This window comes from Furipterus horrens, unplaced genomic scaffold (assembly GCF_987537825.1).
Source record: "Furipterus horrens unplaced genomic scaffold, mFurHor1.1.pri manual_scaffold_1, whole genome shotgun sequence".
NCBI lineage: Eukaryota > Metazoa > Chordata > Mammalia > Chiroptera > Furipteridae > Furipterus > Furipterus horrens.
Genome location: NW_028327171.1, coordinates 51298875 through 51324894, shown reverse-complemented (window position 1 = coordinate 51324894; position 26020 = coordinate 51298875). Strand labels below are relative to the sequence as shown.

At 39.3% G+C, this 26020-nt stretch overlaps 1 protein-coding gene across 3 annotated transcripts in view; it reads right to left on the bottom strand.

Moving 5' to 3' along the window:
* CCDC50 (coiled-coil domain containing 50) overlaps positions 1-18578 on the bottom strand; it is a 79637-nt gene extending 61059 nt beyond the window's left edge. Inside the window, exon 1 of one of the 3 annotated variants that reach the window (XM_090275395.1) lies at positions 18144-18578. In XM_090275395.1, the coding sequence (XP_090131521.1) occupies positions 18144-18192 (49 nt within the window). In that variant the 5' untranslated portion in view covers positions 18193-18578. The remainder of the gene's footprint in view (positions 1-18143) is intronic. The other 2 variants (XM_090275401.1, XM_090275407.1) reach the window with 2 other exon arrangements.
* Between the last annotated feature and the right edge of the window lie 7442 nt (positions 18579-26020).

Genomic DNA, 26020 nt, shown 5'->3' with positions numbered 1-26020 from the left:
TCTTGAACCTCATGTCCAATATACATGTTTTTGGCCTGAGGTAAAGGGAAAATCAGTTTGTCTAGGCTTTTTAATAATCTCCACCACTAAGAATATTTTCAGTTAAATTTCCAGAATTAGAAAGCAAAGAACAATTCTATGTGAAAGTCGTGTAATTATACATCATGAAAACAGAAGAATCATCAAAGTATCACCATCAAGAAAACTAGGAGGGCCACTGACCAGTGCGGCACAGTTGGGCGTCCTCCCGCAAAGCAAAAGGTTGCCAGTTTGCTTCTCAGTCAGGGTACATGCTTGGTTTGCCAGTTTGGTCCCCAGTCGGTCAGGGCGGGTTGTGGGTTTGGTCACCAGTAGGGGCATGTGTGAGAGATCAAAACACATAGGAAAGGCAACCTATCAATGTTTCTCTCTCATATCGATGTGCGTGTGCATGTGTCTGTCTCTTTTCCTCTCTCTCTAAAATCAATAAAGATATCCTCGGGTGAGGATTAAAAAAGAAAGAAAGATAGGAGGGTAGACTATTGACTCAAAGGACAGCCAGTCAAAATCTAAACTACATATTAACAAGTAGATTAAAAATACTGCATGCTTAAAACTAGATAAAGTTCCTAATATCTGTTCTCTGAGTTGCTCTACTAAAAAGCTTTCTGCCAAATCCACATGACATTTTGGTATATTTAATGTAAGAAAGGTGGATATTTCTTACCCATATTATAGAAACACAATTGCTTTATTGTAGCATGTAAAGAACAAAGCAGGGTGAATACAAAGAACCCTTTTCTTATCAATAATTCCAGATACCTGTCAGAACTTCAGTTTTGGCTCTCAGCAGCTCACCCAGTGACCTTTTAACAAGTCACTTTGCAAATCAGAACCCCAATGCCCTGACTTGTAAAGAAATGGTCCAAATTCTCTAGAAGAACACATTCAACTTAGATATAGGGTTGCATGAGATGTAGCTGATTAACTAAAATGATATATATTTCTCTCTTGAATACAAGCACATCATCTAAAAATGTGATAGTCACATCCTGCATGAAAGACTATCCAGAGAGTGACTGTTGTGTTAACTTTCTCCTATACCAAATACTGTTTTCTTTATTGCTGCTGTTGATCTTACTATTTCTATCATACAAAATGGCTAACATCTGCTTTTATGCATCTATACAATAGTTTTAACCACCTAAATCTTAAAATAACCTTTCATTTCATCTGATGCCTTATAAAAAGGTAGTCTTATCCTGTTGTCAACTCGCAGCTCTCACAGAGCCGTCAGTATCAGAGTAAAATGAGACCATGTTATCAGTCACTTACTGGCCAATGAATACAAATGTAAACTGTGCCATTTACTAAAAGGTTTACCTGGGATCAGATGATCAGAGTACAAGCTGGAAAGGTGAACACATTTATATTTAGAAAGCTTCTTGAAGATCAACAAATTATTTAAGTTTAACTGGAAGGTGTTCTAAATGACTTGGACTTCTTTATTTATTGCTACTGAAACTGGCTTCAGTAATCCTACAGCATATTTGGTTATGAGATTCCCCTACAGAGGAAGTGAAAGAAAATCAGGGGCAGCCTGCATCTGTGAACAGGAAGACATGCTATCCAAATACCTTTCTGCTCTAGTGGATTCACTTGTCTCACTTGTTTTTCAAAGAGTCAAAATTATTTTGGTGATTTTCTTAAAAACTGATATAATATGTGCCTAGCAGTATTCATTTTTATAGTACGAATGTTTTAAAGCAGTGTTAAATTCCAACATACTATAAGAAGCTGAGACTAGTTTTTCCTAATTTATAAAGCTGTTTTAAAATAAGTACAAATTAAATATATCCATCCCCAAAGCAAAAGCTCCTGAGCTTTCTGACCCTCTTTTGATCACAAACCATTCCAAGTTTGCAATCTATATATTCATCATTTTAGTTTCCAGCCCCAAACTTTCTTATTATTCAAAATTAAAACCCCTTATAATCAAGAACTTAAGAAATACTTGTGATATTTGGTCTGTTTAGTTAAAACTTCATAAGAACCTTGTCTCCTTTATCTAAAAATAAATCTAAAGAACAGTAAACAAAAATTTGGAATGAATTCTAACACCTCTAAGAAAATAACTACATCCTCTAGTAACAGTGACAAAATGACACCATATCCCATTCTTTGAAAATGTCATACATTAACAAGCTCACACATAATTAAAATCAATCCATAAACAGGTAAGATCAAAGTCTCCAAAGGAGACTACTATGCATTTCAGTCTTGAGTTAAGCTTAACACCAATAAACCTCTTATAGAAATTTGAGATGGGGAAAATCATATAAGAAAAAGTAAATGACTTGCCAGTCCTCTGTTCCTACCCTACTGAATTCATGCACATTATCACAGCTCTTATATTAGCTCAGTTAGCTCAGGTCAGCTGGCCTACTGAGCACAAGCTGTCAGATTGTCTGACACATCTTCTGGAGTATCAGTATGTGAAAGGATCCCCAAGAAATACTGAGATCAGTCAGGTAACAGTCTTCTTGAGAGAGAACTAGTAGACCAACACAGAGAACAAGACATGCTGCTTAAGGAAGTACTTCTAAGTGGGCTGAAGACACACACAAGAAAGAAGCAGGGTAGATGTAGCAGAGAATCAGCATTTGAGATAGCTCAGGGAAGGTTGGGGTGGACACATGTAGCCTATATTTGGCCAGCAAGAAGACAGAAATTCCAAGCAGCTCATTAGGAGTCACAGAAAAAATGGCCTGAAAGAAGGAAAAGAAGGAGTATTTACAGGGCAACTTGAACAGTAATGTCAAGAGATTATAAATACCAGTGTTTTACAAAATGTTTTGATATCTATTTCTTGAGTTAACTCTCACTGCAAGCTCCTGTATTTAGCATAGTAAATATTACCTCCAGTAAACAAATAAAGAAACCGAAGCTTAGAAATATTGAGTGTTTTCTCTGAATCCTTACACCTAGTAAGTGGTAAAGAGAAGATATAAAACCAGGTTTCACATGTCTACATTCAGGATACTTCCCTTTACAAAGAAGCTAGTCCGCTGAAGTTAAATTTCATACTACAAGCTTGATTTCAACTTGGATATATTATTTAGCATACCAGTAAACTGAAGTAAATGCTGCAAAATAATTCTAGAAGGAACACAATTACTGAAAAGATGTATTGCAGAAATGTATACAACAAAAAGGTAGCCTCTTGCTCTATTAAAAATGGCAAAGAATGTGACAGTTATAACTGCAAAGTAAGACTCAGAAGTGTGTGCATTTCTTACCTCCTTTCAGTTGCACAAATCCTTTCAACATCTGCTTCCCACATTTGGGGGGAATATATGGTGAGAAACCATAAATAGGACACAAAAAAATAAAAATAGTATTTTGATACCCAAATATGAATAGGTAAATAAAACCCTAATGATTGTTACTATAATACATTGTGCAGAAGAGTCATCATGTTTCATTCAGTAATCAATTATAAACAGAAAACAAATTAAGAACCTCAAGTCAGTCTATGGGAGACAGGTGCCCTTTAGATTCTAAATGCCAATGAAAACTTTACATTACATGTCCAGAAAAGGTTTTGTAATAAGGACCCCACTCAGTTGTCACATCCAACTACCCATAGTATTTCAGCAATGTCTCTTTCAGTTGTATGGTCATCAGTATATACCTATTCTGGTGAAATTATTAGGATCACACCTTTTTTACTCACACAGTGCCCCAGTTTGGGCCTATAAATTACTTAATAACCCTGCCTTTAAGCTCCAGAAGTTATTCTAGCTTGGGAGTTTGAGTGCCTTTGAAACCAAGTTCCTGGAATTCAGAGATGTTAAAAGCATGGTAAAGTGAGGTCTATCAATAGCTCCCTAACCATTTTCTAAACCTTGTCTGTACCCTCCAACATACACACAGCCAGAATTATCTTACAAAGATAATTTTGCGGAGCTTTAATGGGGTAACTGGAAAAAAAAAGTAAGAAGAAATGCTTTGTGGGTACACTAAAGTCTAATTTGAAAAAATAAGGTCTGACCATGAAAACCTGGGAAAACAATAGAAGCAGACATGTCAAGTTATAATCCAACAATCACTGACAGGGTAAGAAACCGTTTTTATAAAGCCAAAAAGTGACTTGCAGTTGCAGACACTGAGAGTGAACAGTCTTTTCCCAGATAACTGTTGGCCCAGATGTTAGACCAAACTCAAGATGTACAGGTGGGAGGATGAGGATATTAACCAAGTTCCTTCTTTCTTTTCCGCTGCTTGAGGTTTCCCATCTAGACAATGACTTTCTGACAGTATTTACTCATCCAAACAGTCTATATTTTACAGAACCTCATAATATGAAAAAAAAAAAAAAAAGCTAATATTTTAAAGTATTTGGTCAGAAGGCGCTACTCAAAATTAGTGAATACTTAAAAATCATGTAATCCTCTATATCGTCAATAAAGAAAACAAACTTTGTTGTTGAGGAGGAGGCAGTGAAGAGGGAAAAGATCTCCTTATAAGTCATTCGCAGTTTTACCATATGTAGTTAAAAGTCCTGGAGTAAAGTTAATAGAAAGTGACTCAACCTTTCTGACTCATAAGAAAAGTAAAAGCCAAAAAAGTCCAGTGGAGACTCCCCTGGTATTTGATCAGTAAGGAGCTGTATCAGGACTGGAAATGCTCATTACACACTAAGCCTTCAAAGTCTGGTGGTAAATAAGCCTAGGTACTTCTTACACAAGTTTCCAAGAAGACCAAGTGATACTTCATTCATGCAAATGTCAATAACACCATGTGAAGAGAGCTGGTAATAACTGATAAGCTAAAAATCAAAAGCAAACTAAAAAAAAAAAACTCAGTCTGTTTATTTAGGCACTTCACTCATGAAACTCCACAGACCCTTCCTCAGAGCTGGTATTAGCATACTTTTACTTTACAGAAGATCTTATTGATTAGTTAATCGAGTTTGAATCCCCGAGAAATTTATATGGAGTTCAAATTTCTTTCTTCTTAAAGAAAATATGTCTACATTTCTAAAAGTCACTCTAAAAAATAAAATAGCCTGTCATAAAAATTCTATCAACAATAGTTTCCACCAGCACCAGTATATTAAATAATAGCTATAGTAACTGATACACTGATAAATGAAATATATTTTTAAAAAGATTAAATAAGGGCTTTTTAAAAATTTCACTTAAGTGATCTAAAAGAAACCATATTTCTTCTATAAAGTACCAGACAGTAAAAATTTTAATCTTTGCTGGTCTTTTTTTTTTTTTTTTTTTTTTTTTTAAGTATATTTTATTGATTATATTGTTACAATAGTTCCAATTTTTTTTCCCCTTTGCTCCCCTCCGCCCAGCACCCCCCTTCCCCAACAATCCCCTCTCCAAGTCCATGCCCATGGGTCGTACATACAAGCTCTCCCGCCTCACCCTTTCATATATTCTTCTTCTTCTTTTTTTAAAATTAATTAATTAATTAGTTAAATATTTTAACAATAAAAAATAACAATTCCTCCCTCTCAGACTTAAGACCCTTTACAATCTTATAAAGGACAATGGATGAAGGTCTCGAGCTCCTCTAGCTGCTTCAAGCTGGACATGGTCGTCGTCCTACCTACCCGTGGGTCAAGAAATCCCTAATAAGAGTGGGGATGTGGAGGGGAGGGTGGCCTTCCCACAAGGGGAAGGATCGTGCAGACTCCAGGTTGGTTGGCTGTCTCTGGACAACGGCATGCTTGGTTTGACAGGCTGGCATCCTTGTTGTATTCTGGGGGCAACAGGGTTAAAGGACATCATTTAATCCGTAACCACTAGATGACAAAAGACAGGTATTAATTTTTCAATGTCCCACATTAGGGAAAAGAAGGGCTTCTTTGGAGGAAGGTGTGCCAGGTACATCTCACCTGTCCAAAACCCTTTTGCCCATTATACTTATTTTGGACTGAGGGAAATATTTTAGGTTTCCCCCATCTCAGGCCTCTGGGCTTTTTCTGTCCAAGCCATTAGGATAGAAAAGAGAAACCAGTTTTAAAGTGAAGCCCACAGACCACCCCGTTCTTCACCAACCCAGCCACTTAGTTCAGCCAAACCATTGAGTCTCAGGAGGCAGCAATGCAGACAGGATTAAGTGAGGCCTATGCATACAGATAATCACTCAGGTAATGAGATTGTAGGCTTATGCCCTTTGAAAACAGAAAACACATGTTAATTTATGTAACATAACCCACATACAAGTCTCTAAATCTGTAGGACTGTCTTATCGGAAGGAAAATCCTTGTCCTTCTAATATTCACTGAACTTGCATTTCTATTCTTTATATTTTTATTCCCCCCCCACTAAAAAATTTTCTGTTTGTTTGTTTTTCCACTACAGTTGTCTCACTTTTTTTCCCCCTCTTGCTTCCCTGCACCCTGCCCCCCCCTACAGTCAGTCCCCACCCAGTTGTCCATGTCCATGGGTCATTCATACATGTTCTTTGACTAGACCCTTCCCCTTCTTACCCCTTCTCTCCCTCCCATCTCCCCCTTTGTTACTGTTAGTTTATTCCTTGTTTACATACCTCTGGTTCAATTTTGCTCATTTGTTTGTGTTGTTCATTAGTTTCCTGTAACAGGTGACAGTATAAGGTAATTTTCTTTTGTTGCCTGGCTTATTTCGCTAAGCATAATTCTCTCTAGTTCCAATCATGTTGTTGCAAATGGTAGAAGTTCCTTCTTTCTTTCAGTACTTATTCATTGTCATTTTCCCCCTTTGTACTCGTGTTCCTCTCTGTCTCTCTGTTTCTTCATCTTCTTAAAGCAGACCCTTTAGCATCTCTTGCAATGCTGGTTTGGTGGAGATGTATTCTTTTAGCCTTCTTTTGTCTTGGAAACTCCTTATTTCACCTTCCATTTTGAATGAAAGCCTTGCTGGGTAGAGTATTCTTGGTTGTAGGCCTTTGTTTTTCATTGCTTGGAATATTTTTTGCCATTCCCTTCTGGCTTGTAGTGTTTCTGCTGAGAAATCTGATGATAGCCTTATTGGAGCTCCCTTGTATGTTATTAGTTGTTTCTCTCTTGCTGCTTTTAGGATTCTCTCTTTGTCTTTGAATGTTGGCATTTTAATTATGATGTGTCTTGAAGTGGGCCTGTTGGGGTTCATCTTCATTGGGACCCTCTGTGCTTCCTGGACTTGCGTGACTCTTTCTCTCGTCATGTTAGGAAAGTTTTCTGTCATTAGTTTTTCAAAGAGGTTTTCTATCCCTTGCTCTTCTTCTTCTCCTTCTGGAATTCCTATGATACGGATATTATTACGTTTCATGTTGTCCTGCAGCAGTCTTAGAACCTCTTCAGTCTTGTTCAGTCTTTTTTCATTTTGTTGCATTGTCTGGGAGTTTTTGTGTAGGTTGTCCTCCAGCTCGCTGATCCGATCTTCTGCTTCCTCTAGCCTACTTTTAATTCCTTCTACTGTGTTCTTCAATTCAGAGATCGTATTTTTCATTTCCTCCTGGCTCTTATTGATAGCTTCTATGTCCTTTTTCATGCTCACGTAATTTTCTGTGAGTTCCTTGTAGTTTTTCTGGAGTTCTTTGAAGTTTCCGCTGAGCTCATTCAGCTTCTCCATAATCCATGTTTTGAATTCCATATCTGATAGTTCGCTCCCCTCTATTTCATTTAGCACTCTTTCTGGGGATTCTACCTTTCCTTTTGATGGGAGGTTGTTTCTCTGTCTCCCCATTTTTTTGACTCCTATTGTTTGTTGGTGCTTCTTGGAATGATCTGCACTTCCTGGATCTGCCTCTGGTGGCGTCAGATCATGTACCAGTCTGGGCCTAGGCAGCCTGTTGGAGACTTCCAGGGATCTACTGCTGTTGTCTGTCTTCTTTGATTGTTAATCTATTCAATCTGTGATTAGCTGTCAGGCTTAAGGACTGTGGGTGTGGCAGCTTAATTCCTGTAGGCAGGGCTTTTGCTTCCCCTCAGGCTGACGCCACTTGGAGGGGAATGGTCTACCCGCAGTACTGGGGATGAGTCAGCACTGGGACCCAGTCAGCTGCTCCTCCAGTTCTCCCCTCAAAGCCACCGTGCCAAATTCTCCCCAAGTGTCTCCAGTCCTCTCTGCCTTCCCTCTGCTTGAGCCCAGGGTAAGTGGTGGCCAAAATATTTTCGTATGTGATCCACTTAAGAGCTCTTTTTCTCCTGCTGTTTCTCTCCGGCTAGCAAGAAAGCCTGTGGCTTTTCGCTTTTCACAGCTGATACTATTTTACTTTCCACTCTGTCGCTGTAGGCTGGGAAGCCCAGCTGGGGGTTTAGACCCTGCCCTTCTCAGGGGGAATCCCCGGCTGCTGAGCTGTTTCTCAGCCCCTTCAGCTGCCACCCGTGGGAGCCCAGCCAGCCCTTCCACGTCTCCGCACTCCCTACCGGTCACGTTGTGATGTAGCGGCCTTTTCTGTCTCTCCGTGGTTATAAGACTTCTCTCCAGCTGGTGTTCGGTTCGTTATTCCAGATGATTTCTCCAAAATTACATTGTAAATCCAGACTAGTTCTAGGAGGAAGTTAGTGTAGCTTCCACTTACTCCTCCGCCATCTTGTTTCTCCCCAATCTTTGCTGGTCTTAAGGTCTCTGCCACAATTACCCATCTGTCATTGTAGCATGAAAGCAGCCATAAGCAATATGAGCAAGGATATATTCCAATAAAACTTTGTTTATAAGCACTGAAATCTCATATCATTCTCACATGTCAAAAACATTCTACTTCTTCTTTCTTATCATTAAAAAATGTAAAGACAACTCTCAGCTCACCTGCCTACTATATATAAAAACAAGCAGTGGGTGTGCTGGATTGGGCCAAAGGCCGTAATTTGCTGATCCCTATATTAGGGGAACAAATTTCAATTACTGGAAGAAAAAATAGACCACTCACTCTTTGACAATGATAGGAAATGAGCTTCCACTGTAAAAACTTAAATAAATAAGAATAGGGTAGCATTAGGGTGCCACAGATTTCTCAGTGAGGATAAGCTGAATGACCACTGGGTAAACCCAAGCGTATAATCTGGGTATGAAAACTACAGATTCCTGGGACCACCTCTAGGAAATTCAACTGATATCAAGTAGGGCCAGCAATGTATGTATAATAAAGCTCCCCAGATCATTCTCATGTTGTACCAAGGTGTCAAAACCACTGACAGTTTCTTATAAGGCTAACACACACACATTTTGGAAAAAGTTCAGCCATTGTTAATATAACAAGAATGGTTTGCACAACATCAATGTAGCTGTGGAATGCACATGCATGAACAATGACAACTTCACTGTACTAGTCAGTGGGGGCAGGACATGCTGTTTACTGAGCATGAGTACTGTGTGGCCATCACATTAAAAAGAACTGAGCAAGCAGAGCAACGAATCTATTTAGATGGTTCAGAAGCCCACAGGTATGGGAAACTGGTAACTGGCAGCTTTATCATGACAACAGGTCTGCTCATGTATCATGTCTTGTGCAGAGTTTTTTGATGAAACATCAAATCACCCAGGTGACTCAGCCTTCCTACGGTCCAGATTTGGCACCCTGCGGCTTCTGGCTTTTCCCAAAACTAAAATCACCTTTGAAAGGGAAGAGATTTCAGACTATCAGTGAGATTCAGGAAAATACGATGAGGCAGCTAATGGGAGAACTGTGTGAGGCCTCACAGGGCCTACTTTGATGGGGGCTAAGGCATCACTGTCCTCTGTCTAATGTTTTTTGTATCTTGCATCTTCAACAAATATCTCTATTTTTCATATTACATGGTGGGATACCTTCTGGATAAACCACACACACACACATTTGATAAAAGACTTGAATCCAGAATATCTAAAGAACTCTCAAAACTTGAAAATAAGAGTCTGATTCTTTTATAAAACGGCAAAAGCTTCGAACACACTTCAAAAAATGGTGTCATGGCAAATAACTACAAGACAAGAGTTAGTCATTAGTCATTAGAGAAATGCAAACTGAAGTCACGTAAGATTACATTACACACCTACTAAAACAGCTAAAATTGTAATTAAAGAAAAAGAAAGACCCTGAAAATACAGTTTGGTCAAGGATGCATAGCAGCTGGAGCTCACGTACATTGCTGGTAAGAATGCAAAATGATGCAGCCACTTTGAAAAAGTCTGGCAGATTTTTGTAAAGCTAAATATTCACTCATCCCTACACTCACTAATCACACCATAGGCGCTTACCCAAGAGAAATGAAAACTTACGTTCCAAAAAAGTAAAACTTGTATGCATCTGACAGAGACTTTATTATAACCACCAGAAAGTGCAAACAACCAGTGAACGGATAAGCAAATTGTGGTGCAGCCATACAATGGAACTCAGCAATAAAAATGAACAAAATTACTGATACAGCATAATATCAGATGTATTATGTTAAGTGAAAGGAACCGAACTCAAAAAGCTTACTGTATGATTCCATTTATATGAATCATACAGGCAAAACTATAGGAGCAGAAAATGAATCAGCGGCTGGCGGAGGTGGGGGAAAAAAAAGTTTAGAGGTTATGTAACTGTTCTATATCTTGATTATTGTGGTGGTTACAAGACTCTACATTTGTCAAAACAAAACTATTTACTAAGAATAAATTTTTACTGTATGTAAATTATGCCTCAGTTAATTTGACTAAAAAGAAAAAAAAACACTGATTCATAAATAATACTGGTTATATACTGGTTCTAGTTTATTAGAAGGTTTTCACTGTTTCTGATAGTGTGTAGTTACCAACTGTCATATGCATACCTATATATATTAACATGTGTATTTTTTAAATGAAAACTAACATTTACTTAGTACCTACAATGTGCCAGACACTGGAATACTTTAATCTCTCAATTTCCACTTCACAAATATAAAAAACTGAGGTTCACAGCAGCGAGTACATTGCCTGATGTCAAACAGAGTGTGTGCGAGGGAGCAGTAATGCACATCAAGCCCACCTGCCCTAGAGTCTAGCTCTCTTGCTCTCTTTAAACGGGTTGACTTTGAAATCAGCCCACACCCTTGCCAGGTATCTGTTCCTACATAACAACACCCCTCACCAAAAAAACTTAGTAGCTTAAAATAGTTTATGATTATCCCTCATGGTTCTGTGGGTCAACAAGGCTTAGCTGGGCAGTCTTCCCATGGGGTTTCTCACATGGAATGTGGTGGCTGAGGCCTTGGTCACCTAATGGCTCAGCCAGGCTGGACGTCCACATTACAGGTGTCGCTAGCTGTTGACGCTGGCTGTGGGCACAGAGCTCAGATGGGACTGTCAGCCAGAGCCCTTTCATGTGGGCTCTCCCTGGGCTTTTGGCTTTACCAGCATGGATTCCGTAAGGGCACTTGCCAAGAACAAGTGTTCCAAGAGACCCAGGCTAAAACCACAAGGCTCCTGGTGACTGAGACTCAGAAGTCATGCTGCATCACTTCCACTATCTCCCACTGGTCAAAAGCAAGTCTCAGAGCCACCTGAGTTCAAGGAGAAGGGACTACATGGAGGCGTGACTACAGGAGGCGTGGCTCATTCAGAGTCATCTTTGCAGACCAGCTCCACATCCCCTGGTGAATTACAGATTATTTTAAATTTTGTCCTTGTAGGGGTCTAAATTTTCTATATTACATGCATTCTTTTGTAATCATAGAAATAAATTCTTTATGACATAATATTGTTTTTCCAATTTAAGTTAACAACCAGCCAGTTCACCCATTTCTCACACACCCCCATTCCACACCCCACCCCTGGCAACCACCACATCTGTTCTCTGTATCTGTGACCTTGGTTATGTATGTACATACATATGTTATGTATTCATTAGATTCCGCATGTAATAGAGATTATACTTTGTCTTTCTCTGACTTATTTCACTTAGCATAATGCCCTAGAAGTCCATCCATGTTGTTGCAAATCTTAATATGCATGAGTTTTTTAAAATAAATTGATGGCAAAAATAAATGTTCTGTGTGTGTGTGTGTTTGTGATGTCCTTTTAAAAGTACTATCTAGAAACCCCTTTATACTGGTTTAAAAATTCACACATCTGGGAACACATGGTCTAAATAATCCCCAAGGTCCTTCTGAATATAAAAACCAATTATCTTTTGTAGGTCTTATCCAAGATCTAGGATATCCTAATTTTACAGTCTGAAGTAGAGGACACATTTAAATGGGTTATCTGTTAAAACATTAATCCCAAAGCCCTTTCATTGGCTAGTTTTGAAATTGCAAATAACCTGTTATAAGGTTTGTTTTCCCCCCTACAGGGCAGGGTAGTTCATTTTAAGATATGCTCCTGTTAATTAGAGAAGTAGAATTTCAAACAGTTTATTTAAGTTTTGTGGAATCTCTGTGTTCTATGAGCAAGGGAATATCATATTGCTTTTTGTTACTGAGACAAAATTCATTTATCTCAAAAAACTCCTATGATTTTATTGAGGTTAAGAACTGAGGAAAAACCACAGTCTATGACTTTCTTTGAGTTTATTTCTCTAATATATTTAATCTTCAAGTGTCCATGCCATTAAACATTAGTCCCTTCAAGCTGAGCGTACCAGAGAGGAAATGTCTTTTTTAGGTAGAAAAAAACAGGAGTGTAAACCCCTGTAGTTCACCCAGTAATTCATTTGCTGAATTAAAATAAAACCTAAAAAAAGTTTTTAAATGAAAATACAATAAAACCAATGTTAATTCATTAACTTTCACATCCAACACTATCCCTAAAATAACTTTAGAAAATGTGAAATTGTTTTGTCATTCATCATTTTTATTCTACTATTTTAAACCTATGAAACACGTCAGGAATGGATCTCACATATCTACAGAATAATGTAAACAGAGAAAAAGGGGTAGATAAGGGGAGAGAGACAGGGAGAAGGTGAGAAAGGGGAGAGAAAAGTGAGAAAGGACAGAGAAGGTGAGAAAGGGGAGAGGGTGGGAAGACTGAACTTTTGAATATTCAGTTTTAAAAGTTAAGTCTAGGTCCCAAGGTCCAAGGTCCTAGTTCCTTAGCCTCTGTGGTTTGGTACAACTCACTTCAACCTGGCCTCAGATTTTCATCTGGAAAATGAGGCAGCTGGCCTGAATCAGTGGTTTTTAATGCTTTCTACCCTGAGATTGTTTCTAAAAATACCAACTGACTTTATAGTTTCCCATAAGGGAGAAGTTGCCCTTTAAGTACCTGTTAATTAAAACAAACAAAAATGTTTAATGGTTTCAGAAATGCTATTTAAAGAATTTTTATTTTCCAAATAAAAGCTATATCTATTTTTTTTTAATGATTGATTCACTTAATAAAGTACTGCATATAGCAATAAACTGAAAGATTTCTTTCTCCCCTAGGTGAGAGGCTTTGGGGGTCCTCGTATTCATTTAGAGGATTCTTTACATCTCCTTGAACTCCGGATGACTGCCTCTCCACCACAGTGAAGACCATACACCACAGGGCAATTTTTATTGTGATAGTACCCCTCCTCAATAGATGGCAAATTATGTGACATTGCTTTGCACTTAAGGGCAAAAAATCAAACCTATAACTCAAATAAAAATCAAAGCCCTGGCTGCTGTGGTTCAGTGGATTGAGTGTCGGCCTGTGAGCCAAGTGTCACTGGTTCGACTCCCAGTCAGGGCACACGACTACGCTGCACGTCAGGTCCCCAGTTGCGAGTAGGAGGCAACCACACAGTGATGTTTCTCTCCCTCTCTTTCTCCTTTCCCCTTTCTCTAAAAATAAAATAAACAAATAATTTTTAAAAAAATCAAAACCACAAAACAGCATTTTAAAAAATGTTTTTACTAAAATTTTATCCTTAATAATGATTACTTCCAAGGCCAGAAGGAAAAGCATGGAATTAATTTTTCTTTTCTTTTTTTTTTACTTTCTGTTATACCTATCTATGTTGAATGATTTCTACTTATAATATGCACCTATGAGAAAAATAAACATAAAAAATTTATTTTTTATAAATTTAATACTGGCATTATGATATATGATAGCCATGGTTAAAAGACATTACGTCTGTCCTTTAAGAGCTTACACTCTGAGAAGGAATATAAAATACTTATGCCAAAGGTAGAATTCCTGCACTAATAGAGAGCATCTGTTAATGTATTCATTCTTTCATACATTCAAATATTTGCTAAATATTTGCTGGCTAAGTAAAAGACCTGAAACCAGATGAGGATTAAAAAGCTAAGACACTAACCTCCAACTTCAGGAGATCCAGCTATGGTCTTATTGAAAAACAACCAAAAAATTCTGCTGTAGAATTCTGAAGCAAAGAGAAAGGGAGTTTGCCCAGGAACCAGATTAAGTCCATCTCACAGACTACCATCACATTAGATGCCTAGTGACATGCTGTAGATCCACAGGGACTACTTGCCTAACTTACTGCACCAGACATGATTTTGTATGTCTCTCCTAAAAGTTCTGGATTTATGTCATTAATTTAATTTACTACTTTATGCCACTGGGGTGGTCTGAACCCAAAATGAATCAGTGCTTTCTAGGTACATTGCTGAAAATGTATTAACTTTTCTCTTTCACTAAAGAAAAAAGGATTTGCTCTCAGAACAGCTGGCTAACTTTACTTCAAGAAATAAGTGACTACTAGGTGCTTGGATTTCAGATGATAAGTGTGTGAGTACACACACACACACACACACACACACACACACTATGGTGAAGAAGGATAAGACTGCTAATACAAGGAAAGGAAAAAAATGGTTGGCCCTGGGAGAAGATGGAACGGTTAGAATATAAGTGCTGCATGGCTGAAAGTGGGGGAAATTGCAAAGGAGTTAATAAAGTTTAAAAGGGTCTAGACAGCTAATGCCCTTAAACCAAAAGTTTAAGATAATGTGAAACCATTATTAGATAAGGGGAAAGGAAAGACTACAGTGATAAGTAAGCAATTAAAATTAAGTAGTCATGCAGGAATAGGACTGGAGAGAGCAAAATGGAAAGTGGGGCGCCTGGACTGTTGTCTCAGAAAAACAATTCAGCAAGGAGGCTAACATTGACCAAAAATCTTAGTTTGTTCATTGATGAAAAGAGCTTGTTTTTAGAAAAATATGTTCCCAGGTTTGATATAAACTAAGAAACTTACAGAATATTGTTGGAACCTCACCGTACCTTCGTCTAACATTCACAAAGTGCATGATGTGTTTGAGTTCTATAGTGATGAAAAAAATGGCTGGGAATTATTTTAAATGTTGTTGCATAGAACCTCCAATGTTTCCTAAGAAATAAAGCATCATTCCCAAACACTGGCAACAGCAGCTAATAACAGAAAATATGCAGATGTTCCAAATATGCTTTTAAACCAGAAATGATGATGTGTGTTGACATTTAGTTACTTAATTCTTTTCACCTACATATGAACTCAAATGCGTCCCTTTGTCTCCGATTTTAAGAGAGATTACCCAAGACAAAAATACTGCCCTAGTTTGTTTGTTTTTTTAAAAGTCTGTCCAAATGATGAATATCTTTGACTGCCTTAAAACTAAGTAAACAAGCACTGGGCTTTAACCTAGAAAAGAAAATTTTCAAACATTGTCTCTCCCTGATGTCAGCTGTTACCCATGACCGCTGTTGAGATATTCACAACAAAGGTCACAGAGCTCCCCACCCCCTCCTAAAGAAATAATGCAGTGGGAAAGAGGACTGCATTATTATTTTCAATCTCTGTTGTAATCTACCCCATGATCCCAAATTGTAATTGTATATAAACCTACTTAAGGTTTAAAAGGAAAAGAGTAGACGGATTTTTTCAAAATTGGGTTTAAATATCTGGGCCAGAATATTAAACAAACTAAACTTCCTTTTCAAACTAAGTTGGAGTTTCAGCAGTAAGAACAGTCTCTGCCCCACTTCCGAGGGGGTGGGGATTGCTGGAGCGAAGAGGGGGTTCCAGGAGGAGGGGGGCAAAGGGGGAAAAATTGGGACAACTGTAATAGTATCATCAATAAAATATATTTAAAAAATAAATTTAAAAAAAAAAGAGCAGTCTCAATGTTTGTGTATGTTTTACCCAATCATAGGCACAAGCTTTATTCTCTTTAATTAGGGTCCAAAGACATTGTTAGGGAGTAACGTGCCATAATTAAGAGTTATATTAGAGAAAGATACACTTTATTAGACTTGAAGACTTCCCACATCAAAAACTAAACCACCATTAGGATGTTGTTAGTATATAATACATCATTTCCTTTGATAATCTCTGAACCAGAAAAGTCAAATGTTTACAAAGACAATGGTCTTCTCAACAATTTCTAACCATCTTCAAAATCCACCAATACTTAATTCTAACTTAATGAAAGAGCCACACGGAATTTAACACTTTACCATATTACATAAACTGGGTTGCCAAACACCATATTATGTGACATCAAAGCCAATCATATGTGTTAAACTCCAGAGCTTAGCAATAGAAACATCACGCATTTTCAGAAGGAAGTGTTTGTTACATCCCTTGAGAATGAATATACTAAAATAAATCACGTCTCAGTTAGAAACCAGAAGTCCTAAGAGTAATATAAATGCATATACATAAACTCAGTATCAAGTTTCTTCCAGGTCAATGACACATAGAGGGGGCTAGGCAAAAATCACAGCACTACATACTATACACTTTACATGTTAAGGTTGTGTTGGAACTCTTAATTCTCCTACATATGACCCACCCTCATGGAAGCACTACACACAAGGGTCACTCTCCCTACAGCTGACATAACACACACACACACACACACACACACACACACACACACACACACACACACACACACCACCCCCACCCCCCATTAGACCCAAAAGGCTAAAGTAAGATGAAAATTTCAAACACTAAGACTCTCAAAGAGTAAATTTGCCTTTCTTATCAGTCAGGCTCTCTAGTCTTGAGAGTGCTGTGAAAACTACATTTACATGTGAATGCCATAATCTTCACCAAAGCTAGGATGGGAACTGAAGGACTGAAAAATAAGGTCAAAATTGCAGGCCTAAACTCTAATATCCTTCAGAAACAAGAGGACAGGCCCAGGCACAGTCCCAGCCCCATTACAAATTCCACATAAAACCTGTGACTCCGTCTCCCAGTGTTTGGATCTCTGGGAAACAAAACGGTCAAGCTTTCTTGGGATTTTGGGGTCAACCTGAGCACCCACAAGACCATCTGAGGCAAATTAGCTGGCAAAGAGACATGCAGTTTCAAGAAAGCAAAGATTCTTTTCAATTCTACATTCCCAAGACACCTCAAGCTACAATGCTCACTTGAAATAGATGACAGCCACAACAAAGACAACCTTTGCAAACCCAGATAGTTCTCTGGAACTTCTATGCTTCCTAGGGACAAAGAACAGCCAAAGACAACTAACTAAAGGTTAAGGTGATCCAGCACCCAAGATCTCAACCAGAAATGCTAGGTCTTGGGGCAGCTGATGAAAACAAGGGAAGGGACGTCAAAGGGCTACTTGCTGGTAGCCAAGCCAGATCAGTACTAATCAAGCTTATTTTCCTGGACATCAGTATAGGAAGCCATTAAAAAATCAAGGTCACCATTCAGCCCCCCATTTCCCCTCATTCAGTGCTTTCTTCAAGAAAATGCTTATAGCAGCTTCCCATAAGCTCGCCGCGCTGGGCAGTGCCAAGACTAAACTTTTAAACCTTGGGGAAGGTGGGAAAGTCAGCCAGCCAGACGCTGGGCCAGGAAAAGTAGAGAGAAGGAGGGAAAGAATCAAGTTTCAAAACAAAGGCTCGGCTAGGAACTGAATGTCAAACCCTCCCCGCGACCAAGCCTTCAAGCCAGCTAGGCTGGGCCTCGATTTTGAAGAACACAAATAAATCAGATTTACCCAGCTCCTGGTTGTTCACTAGAATATTTGTACAACCACTTGATGAGGGCGGTGTTAGCCTCTCCCCCTACCCCCTATCTCCTTACACAGGAAAAGACTGAGGTTTAGGACAGAAGTGATTTGCCCAAAGTCCCACACTAGAACCTAATTTCAATTCCCTTCGTGTCCAGGACAGGCCAGCACAAGGTGGGCGTTGAGCGAGGGCCGCGGGGGCCGAGGCGCCGACGCCCCTGCCCGGAGGGAACCCGCACTGGGAGAAGGGAGGGGCCCCGCGCTCGCTTCACGCCCCGGCCCCTACCTTCCTTGACTCCAGGCAGCTTGGACTGGTCGATGCTGACTTCAGCCATGATGGGCCGGGGTCCTGGCTGCCCCTGGTCACCCGCGTCCCCGCCGCCGCGCGCACCGAGCTCAACCCGCGCGCACAAGCAGCGCCCGACGCAAACCTGGCCGGCAGCGCGCGCGGGCCCGCAGGAGGAAGAGGGCAGGGCAAGGGCTGGCGACAAAGGCGGAGGGAGACTGGCTCTGGCACCCCAGGCTGGCGGCCCAGCTGCCCCGCCGCAGCCACCTGCTCCCGCGCCCCCCCGCCCTGATCGATACCAAATATCCGGAGCCCGGAAATGGACTCGGGCCGTCCAGTACGGAGGGAGAGAGGAGACAGAAAGGCGGGCGGGCGGGCCTGGCTGGGGAGGGGAGGGGATATGCAGGTCTGAAACCGCAATTGCCAGTGGCTGGCGAGCGAAGATCAGGTCCCGCGGCCGCCTCCCAGCTGTCTCCTTTGTGCGGTGTGACGCGCCTGAGGCCAGAGCCCCGCTGTGCCCCCGCCCCCGGGCCCTGCCTCTCTCCCAGTCGAGGGTCGCGGCTTTGGATGGGGGTTCCGTGTCCCAGAGGCCTCCACAGAGGGCCACATGGGCCACCCAGAATATAATCGTTACTGTCAGCGGTGTACTTAGTATTCTGTACTCAGGATGAGATTTCCACAAATGCTTACTGTGAGCTGCCTTTATACAGGGACATAAAAAAAAAAAATCTCTTAATTCAACGTACAAACTTGAGAGCAGCTGACAAAAACCCGGGCCAATTCACACCAGCTGGGGGAACTGAGTCATTCATTCATCAGAAACGCACGAATGTCTACCAAATGTGAAGTCAGGCACTGGGGCTGATAAAAAAAAAAACGTGTGTCAGAAATCTCTCTTCGGGCATGTCACAGATTGGGACTATCGTTGTGATATTTTTATCTCCCCGAAATAGGCAACACTTTCTGTCTGGCATCTCCGGGCAACAGAATTCTCCTGCCCTATGGAAAACCCGCCCCTGTAGTGGCTTCCCTCCGGAGCATGTGTAATCATAGAACCTCTAGCCGCCGCTGGTCTTCCTTCCTCCCCCACCCACACACATCCAACTAAGGATGGGTGTGTGTGCCCAAGACAGGTCAAGCAGAACACCTCCCTATATCTGTTATATAGAGTGGGACAGATAAGCATTCTGCTTCCTGTGGAAAGGTTTGCTTTCAAGAGTAGACAGTGAAGCCAAACAAACTGAAGACAGAGGAAACAAAGATAAGAGAGAGATGAAGAGGACATGTTCTGATGATACAACAGTAGCTAACCAGGAGGTCCTGGGGGCAGCTGGGGTTTCTGCAGCTTCTAGATTCTGGAATCTACCCCCAGCATCCTCTCAATTTAAACTAGTAAATTTACGGTTTCAGAGTAAAAGCTGGTTTTTTCCTGTCACTCAGCTCAGAGTACCAGTACGAGAGGCCGCATGAAAGGGGTTTTATTTGGACTTCACATTGAAAAAATAAGCAGACCCAAGGCTAGCAAAAATTTAGGAGGAGGCTTTCTAGGCCAGAGGGTAGCAAAACATGCCCCGCAGGTCGAATTCCTCCCCACCCCACCCCCGGATTGAGTGCTTTTTATGTGTTTAAGTGATCACATTTTAAGTGATTATATAGATACAATATTTCAATTTTGCCGCTTAGGTTTCAAAGTCTAAAATACTATTGGACCCTTTTCAGAAAGAGTTTGCTGACCCCTGTACAGTACTAGGCAGAAAGAACACCCAATAAAATGTGTAAGTAGGAAGGAGGTAATATTAAAAAGGTACCTTTATGGGGATTTTTAAGTTCCCTATCTTCTTGTGACTATTTTTTTAAACTTCTTACCGTCACAGAGAACATTTGTAATAGCAATATTTTCTGTTTCCTTCCCCAAATCCATTGTCTCCACTTCTCTGTCATGCTCTGCCCTGGGTGGCTCACATTTATGAAAATATGACCAGGGCCTCCTTGCCTTGTGGCTTCCTGTTGAGTTTCACCAACACAAAGCACTGGCTGAAGATCAAAATAAGGAAGGAGAGAGATATCAACCTAGATATTCCACTCCCTCCCCCTGATGCTAGGCCAAAATTTTGCCCCTAAAGTGTTTCTTTAACTGCAGTATCTGTGTAGAGGCCTCTCCCATGGCTCCAGCTCTCATGGGTCTCTAAAAACATTTCCTTCCAGAGCCCTTTCAGGGCTAAGACAGTAATGGCTTCTCACTTTCCCTGGTAACCTTGTGGTATCCCAACCCTCTCTTAATAGTCCCTTCTCTATATTCTTTTCATTTAAATCATTTTGAGTGCAGCTTCTATTTCCTGCCGAGACTGTGACTAATACAAGATATGCCAAAGGTTCACTGCTTTATTTTCCTTAAAAATTCCCTTCATTTCTTATGACCTCTACAAGATCATAAAACTTATTCACATATTCATAAGATCTCTACTTCCCACTCTCCTATCCTTTTTTAAACCCATTACAATCATACTTTTTAGCCCCACCAGACAAAAAATAAAGCTGCTTTTATTGGCCTTAAAAATGACCTCTATGTTGCCAAATTCAGAGGTCAATTCCCAGCCCTCCTCTTATTGGCTAATTGTTACCATGTAATAGACATGATCCTACCTGCCTTCTTGAAATAGTTTTTTCATTTTGTTTTTTTGTATGATACCTCATCTCATTTTTCTCCCAGGATGATTCTATACCACTGGCCACATTGTTAAAAAGTAACCTAAGCCAATGAAATTCAACTTGGGCATTCTTTTGGATCATGGTATCTGCCAATTATTGGAGATATTTATAGGCTAGCTACTCCGCCCAAAATCACCGTAACAGATTATAAAGAAAGTCAGTCTGAAACCAAATCCATATATGTAGATATATGAATACACATTTATCAGCAAGTAGGTGCAAAAAGTCATAAAACCTGCTCTGAAAACTTGATAAAGTCCCAATTCCTTACCCTTTTATGGGCTCTGACTGTATGGTCCATTAAAGAATCATGCAAACACAAACATTATTTTGGAATCATGCCGTGGGCACCACTGCGAAAAGTAACATGACTGACTTATCAGAACACAGGTCAGAAGATAATAAAATTACAATCTTAAAGTAACAACAAGAACAAATACTTTTTATATCAGCATTTAATATGTAATAAAATTGTCCTTCAAAATAATAAAATAAAAGTATTTTCAGGTAAATGAAATCTCATAAAATTTATGACCACCATACCTACACTACTACAATAAATACAAAAAGGAATTCAAGAAGCTGAAGGAAAGGATAACAAATTGAATTTCAGATTTAAAGGATATAAAAAAAGATGTACATATGAGGATAAACTTATCAAAAGACAAGCTTTTTTTTTTTTTTACTTTCTTAAAAGACCACATTGGAAGTTAAAAGACCACATTGGAAGTTATACAAATTCTTCAACATATGTAGAGAAGTGTCAAAGGACACTTGTAATAAAGATGTTTCTAAGGGAAAAAAATCATTAAAAAAAGTGTTTATAAAGTATGAAGATGTAAAATTCATGACAATAAGAGCACAAAGTAATAGGTAGATAAATTAAATTAAATTGTCATAAGGTAATGTAAAAGATTAGGTAAAGTTAAGAAGACGGAACATGACTAACTCATTCTATGTGTCCAGCATAGCAAAACCTGGCAGAAATATTATATAAAGAGAGCAACATAAGACCAATATCCCTTATGAAGATAGATGCAAAAATTCTCAGCAAAATATTAGTAAATCAGAACTAGAAACACATAAACAGAATAACACATAAACATGAATTTTGTTACTCCCAGGAATGCAAAATTGACTTAGTATTCAAAAATCAGTCAATGTAATTTAATTCAACCTCTTGATCATCTCAATAGATATTTTGACAAAATGGAACACCAATTCATAATTTAAAAAAAACAAACAAACCTCTTAGAATACCAGGAATAGAAGAAATCTTCCCCAATATAATAGAAGGTATCTGTGAAAAACATACAGCTTGGTGAAATGTTGCACTGTTTCCTCCTAAGATTGGAAACAATGAAAGGATAGACCCTCTCCTTAATGTGATGCAGCATTTTACTGTGCAACATTCCACAGTGCAATAGAAGGGAAGAAATTAAAGCGCACTTCGACTGGAAAAGATGTAAACTTTATTTAGATGTGATATGATTGTCTAAATAGAAAACCCAAAGAAATCTGTAAAGCAACTATTGGAAATAATAAATTTAGCAAAAGTACAGAGTACAACGTCAATAATCAAAAATTAATTGTATTTCTATATACTAGCAACAATTAAAAAATAAAATTTAAAAAATCTATTTACTGTAGCACCAAAACATATAAAATTCTTAGGAATAAGTTTAACAAATATATGCAAGATGTCAGTCTGAACACTTCAAAATGTTCAGAGAAGTTGAAGATGATCAAAAGTTAAGAATTATTTCATATTCATAGGTTGGAAGAATTAATATGTTTAAGAGGTAAGCTCTCTCAACATGGAACTGTAGATGTGATGTAATTTCAACTAAAATTCTAATAGGCTTTTTTAGTAGAAATTGATTCTAATGTAGAAGTGCAAATGCTTAGAATGGTCAAAACACTTGAAAGTGAACAAATTTAGTGGACTTACACTACCTCTTTTTAACTTTTATTATAAAATTACAGTAATCAAGATAGTGTACTATTGGCATAAGGAAACAATTCAGTGGAATAGAATAGAAAATCCAAAAACTGACATATATACATTTAGTTAAAACTTACATGTACGTACACATTGAAAGATGCAAAGGTAATTCAATGGGGGAAAATAGTCTTTTCAACAACTGAAGAAACTGGAACTCATACATTACTACTGTTAGTGAAATGCTACAACTGCTTGACTGCTTGACAGTTAATGTTAAATATACACCTATCTTATTACCCTTCACTTCCTGTAAAAATGTGGCCTGCAAAGAAAACACCAATTTGCATTTGTTTTCTCTTCTCTCTCTCTCATTTTCCTATTCTTTTTACCCCTGCTGCTCTTAGACCTCCTAAAAAAGTGTTAACTACAGTAAATTTTGCTACAAGTTCTATTTTCTAATGGTCCCAGGCAAAGATAATTGATAACAAAGATTGGAACTGAAAAGCCAATACTCAGGATAAGATTTTGGTATTAGATCACTCATTTTCTGGAAGCCAAAGCAATTCATTCCACGGCGATATTAAGTGGAGTGGCAAAAATTCTTGGCCTGTAATGGAATCACAATTATTAAAGCTCTCTTTCACCTTTGGTTAAGTGGAATGAAATGTAGATGGAAGGAAGGGCATTTGGAGATCAAGTGGCTCTTACATTTGCTCAGTATGGAGGCATTTGTAATTACAAAGTTGCAAGAGCTACAAAAAAAAAAAAAAAAAAGTACTAATTTGATGAGTCTCCTAAGACAAAGGAAAGAAATGTGTCCCAGGGATTTGTCTGGAATAAGGATATTTGGGAGCTTATACCTTCTAAATCCCCTAATTTAACATTGTAATAGAATTCAGAAATGGGTTCCCTGATAATAGGGGAGCACCTGTAGGCAGGATTGGGGGGAGAGAGCAGCAGAAGGTACAGCATTTTAAGGTGTATTGCATAATAAAGGCAAAATTACCAGCTGTGCCTTCCTGAAGGGAGGAAGGCTGCTGCCCAGGGCGAACTGCATACATGACTGTGAGAACATGCAGTGTCTCGTGACATATCTGGGAGCGAATGCCCTCCCCGCATGCACATGTGTCTGGAACTGGGAACTCTTGCCTTGACTAAGGATGGCAGCTGAAAGAGGGTCAAAGACATTGGGGAGCTGACAAAAATGGCTGATACTAACACACCATAGGAAGGGCTGGATATGAGATCACATAGGAAGTTCCAAGCCTAGCATTTAAATTAGGATGGCCAACATCAGGGTGAGGGGAGCCATGAGGTCAGAGGAGGTCTGCAGAGGAGTCAGCCACAAAGTCTGTCTGTCTGGAGGTCTGTCTGGATAAGACAAGGGCAGGGCTGGCAGAACTGTGGCAATTCACCAGGCTAAGCACAGACACATAAGAGATGCTTGGAGCTGAACTGTGACCAGGAATGCTGAGATGCAGACTTCTCCCTCTCTGAAGGATGTTCGGAGAAGTCAGTCTCTTGGCATGGGGACTTTTGGTACAGGACTTTAGATCTTGACGTAAACTCTCTCTCCCTTAGGGTTTTTTTTTTTTTTTTTTTTTTTTTTGCATTTGGAAATTCTGGGCTTCTGGCCCTGCTCCCCACATGGACAGGAGCTTTCTTGGGACCAGGATATTCAGGGCTCACCAGGGGCTTAGACATGGCAGAGGATGGGAGCCCACTCCTGGTGGCAGGGTCCCACACTGGAACAAGGTAACACGGCACATGGCTTCTTGAACTGCTCCATGGTGGCTGAGAACGGCGCACCCAGATGCTGAAGGAGAGAGCTGCTGAAAGATGATAGCGACTCTGAGACCCACAACTATACATTCCAGAGAGGATGGAGATCTGTTTACATGACTGATAGATGGACTGATAAGGATATGGGGAACTTCTGGGCATGGGTTTGGCTTGTGACCTTTGGGGAGCAAGGGAAATGTTCTAAAATATGGAGAGCATATGGAAACATGGTCAGCAAGAAGACTGTAGAGATAGGTGAGGCTAGATCTTAGACAGACTTCAGTGTCAAGCTAAAGATTCATGTAAGTTTGGGTTCCAAGAATCAATTTTTATGTATTCACATAGTGTGGTAGGAACAGAATTCTGTATCAATAAAGTAATTCAGTTCCTGTGCAGGCATTCATTAGCTAATTAAATTACAGAGTGAAGAATTCTAATTCTCTCTCTTTCTGTATTTTCTATGAATCTCTCTTTCATTTAATTAGGTGGGTTCCACTCTCATTCCTGTCAGTTGCCCATCTTTCATGTGCTAGGGAAAAAAGGTCTGCCAGAGGTGACCCAAAGTTCTTTCAGAGAATTAGTAAATGAGAAATCTACAGCAACTTCAAGCATGAAAAATGTTCCCCCCTTAGCAGAGGAGAATAATTAGTGTTCAAGCAGTTTAAGAACCCTCAAATAGGTCTTCGGTACTATCACCAATATTTCTATGGTGCTTTAGGCAATTTATGAAGCTAACATAGAATCTTGTGGGAAAACAAGAATAGATGTCAACTAATAAAATAGTCAACAAGTAGATTATTTGCAAATTGTAAAATGTTTTATGGTTCAGTCATCAGCATGCCTAATGTATAGATGAAATCAGTGAGCAAGCTCAATATGTCACTGAATGTAACTTGTCCTTTTCAGTAATTAAGGTAGTCTTTTTTTATCTTAAAGGGTAACTAAGGGAAAGTATAAGTGATATAAACATACCTGTGTTCGAGAGTTTCTGTACAATGGAGTTTTGAATTTATAAACAAGATGTGAGAATTATATTTACATTGTATTAGAGGTGTCTTAATTTGCTTTTTGCAGAAGCACCCCTTGAGATGATTCAAGTGCAAATAGTTTATTTGGGAGGAAATACCAGAAGAGGTTAATGGGGACAGTAAAGTGAGCCTGGGAAAGGAAGACAGCCAATAGAGTCTGTAATCAAGCAAGTTACCACTGCGGGCATTTGGCACATAATCCACTAGGGAACTTGGAATGACAATGAAGAACACACTACAAAGTTGTCCCAGTCAAGGTCAATGAAGTTAGCATATTTAGTTTTTAAATCCCTGTCTTTCGTTGCATGAAGGCTGTTTTAGGGAGCTCTACTAGATTTCTTTTTAAATCCACCATCCAAGGTTTTTCTTCTAAAATACATCCTTTCCCAGCAAAGGATCTGCTACCAAGTTCA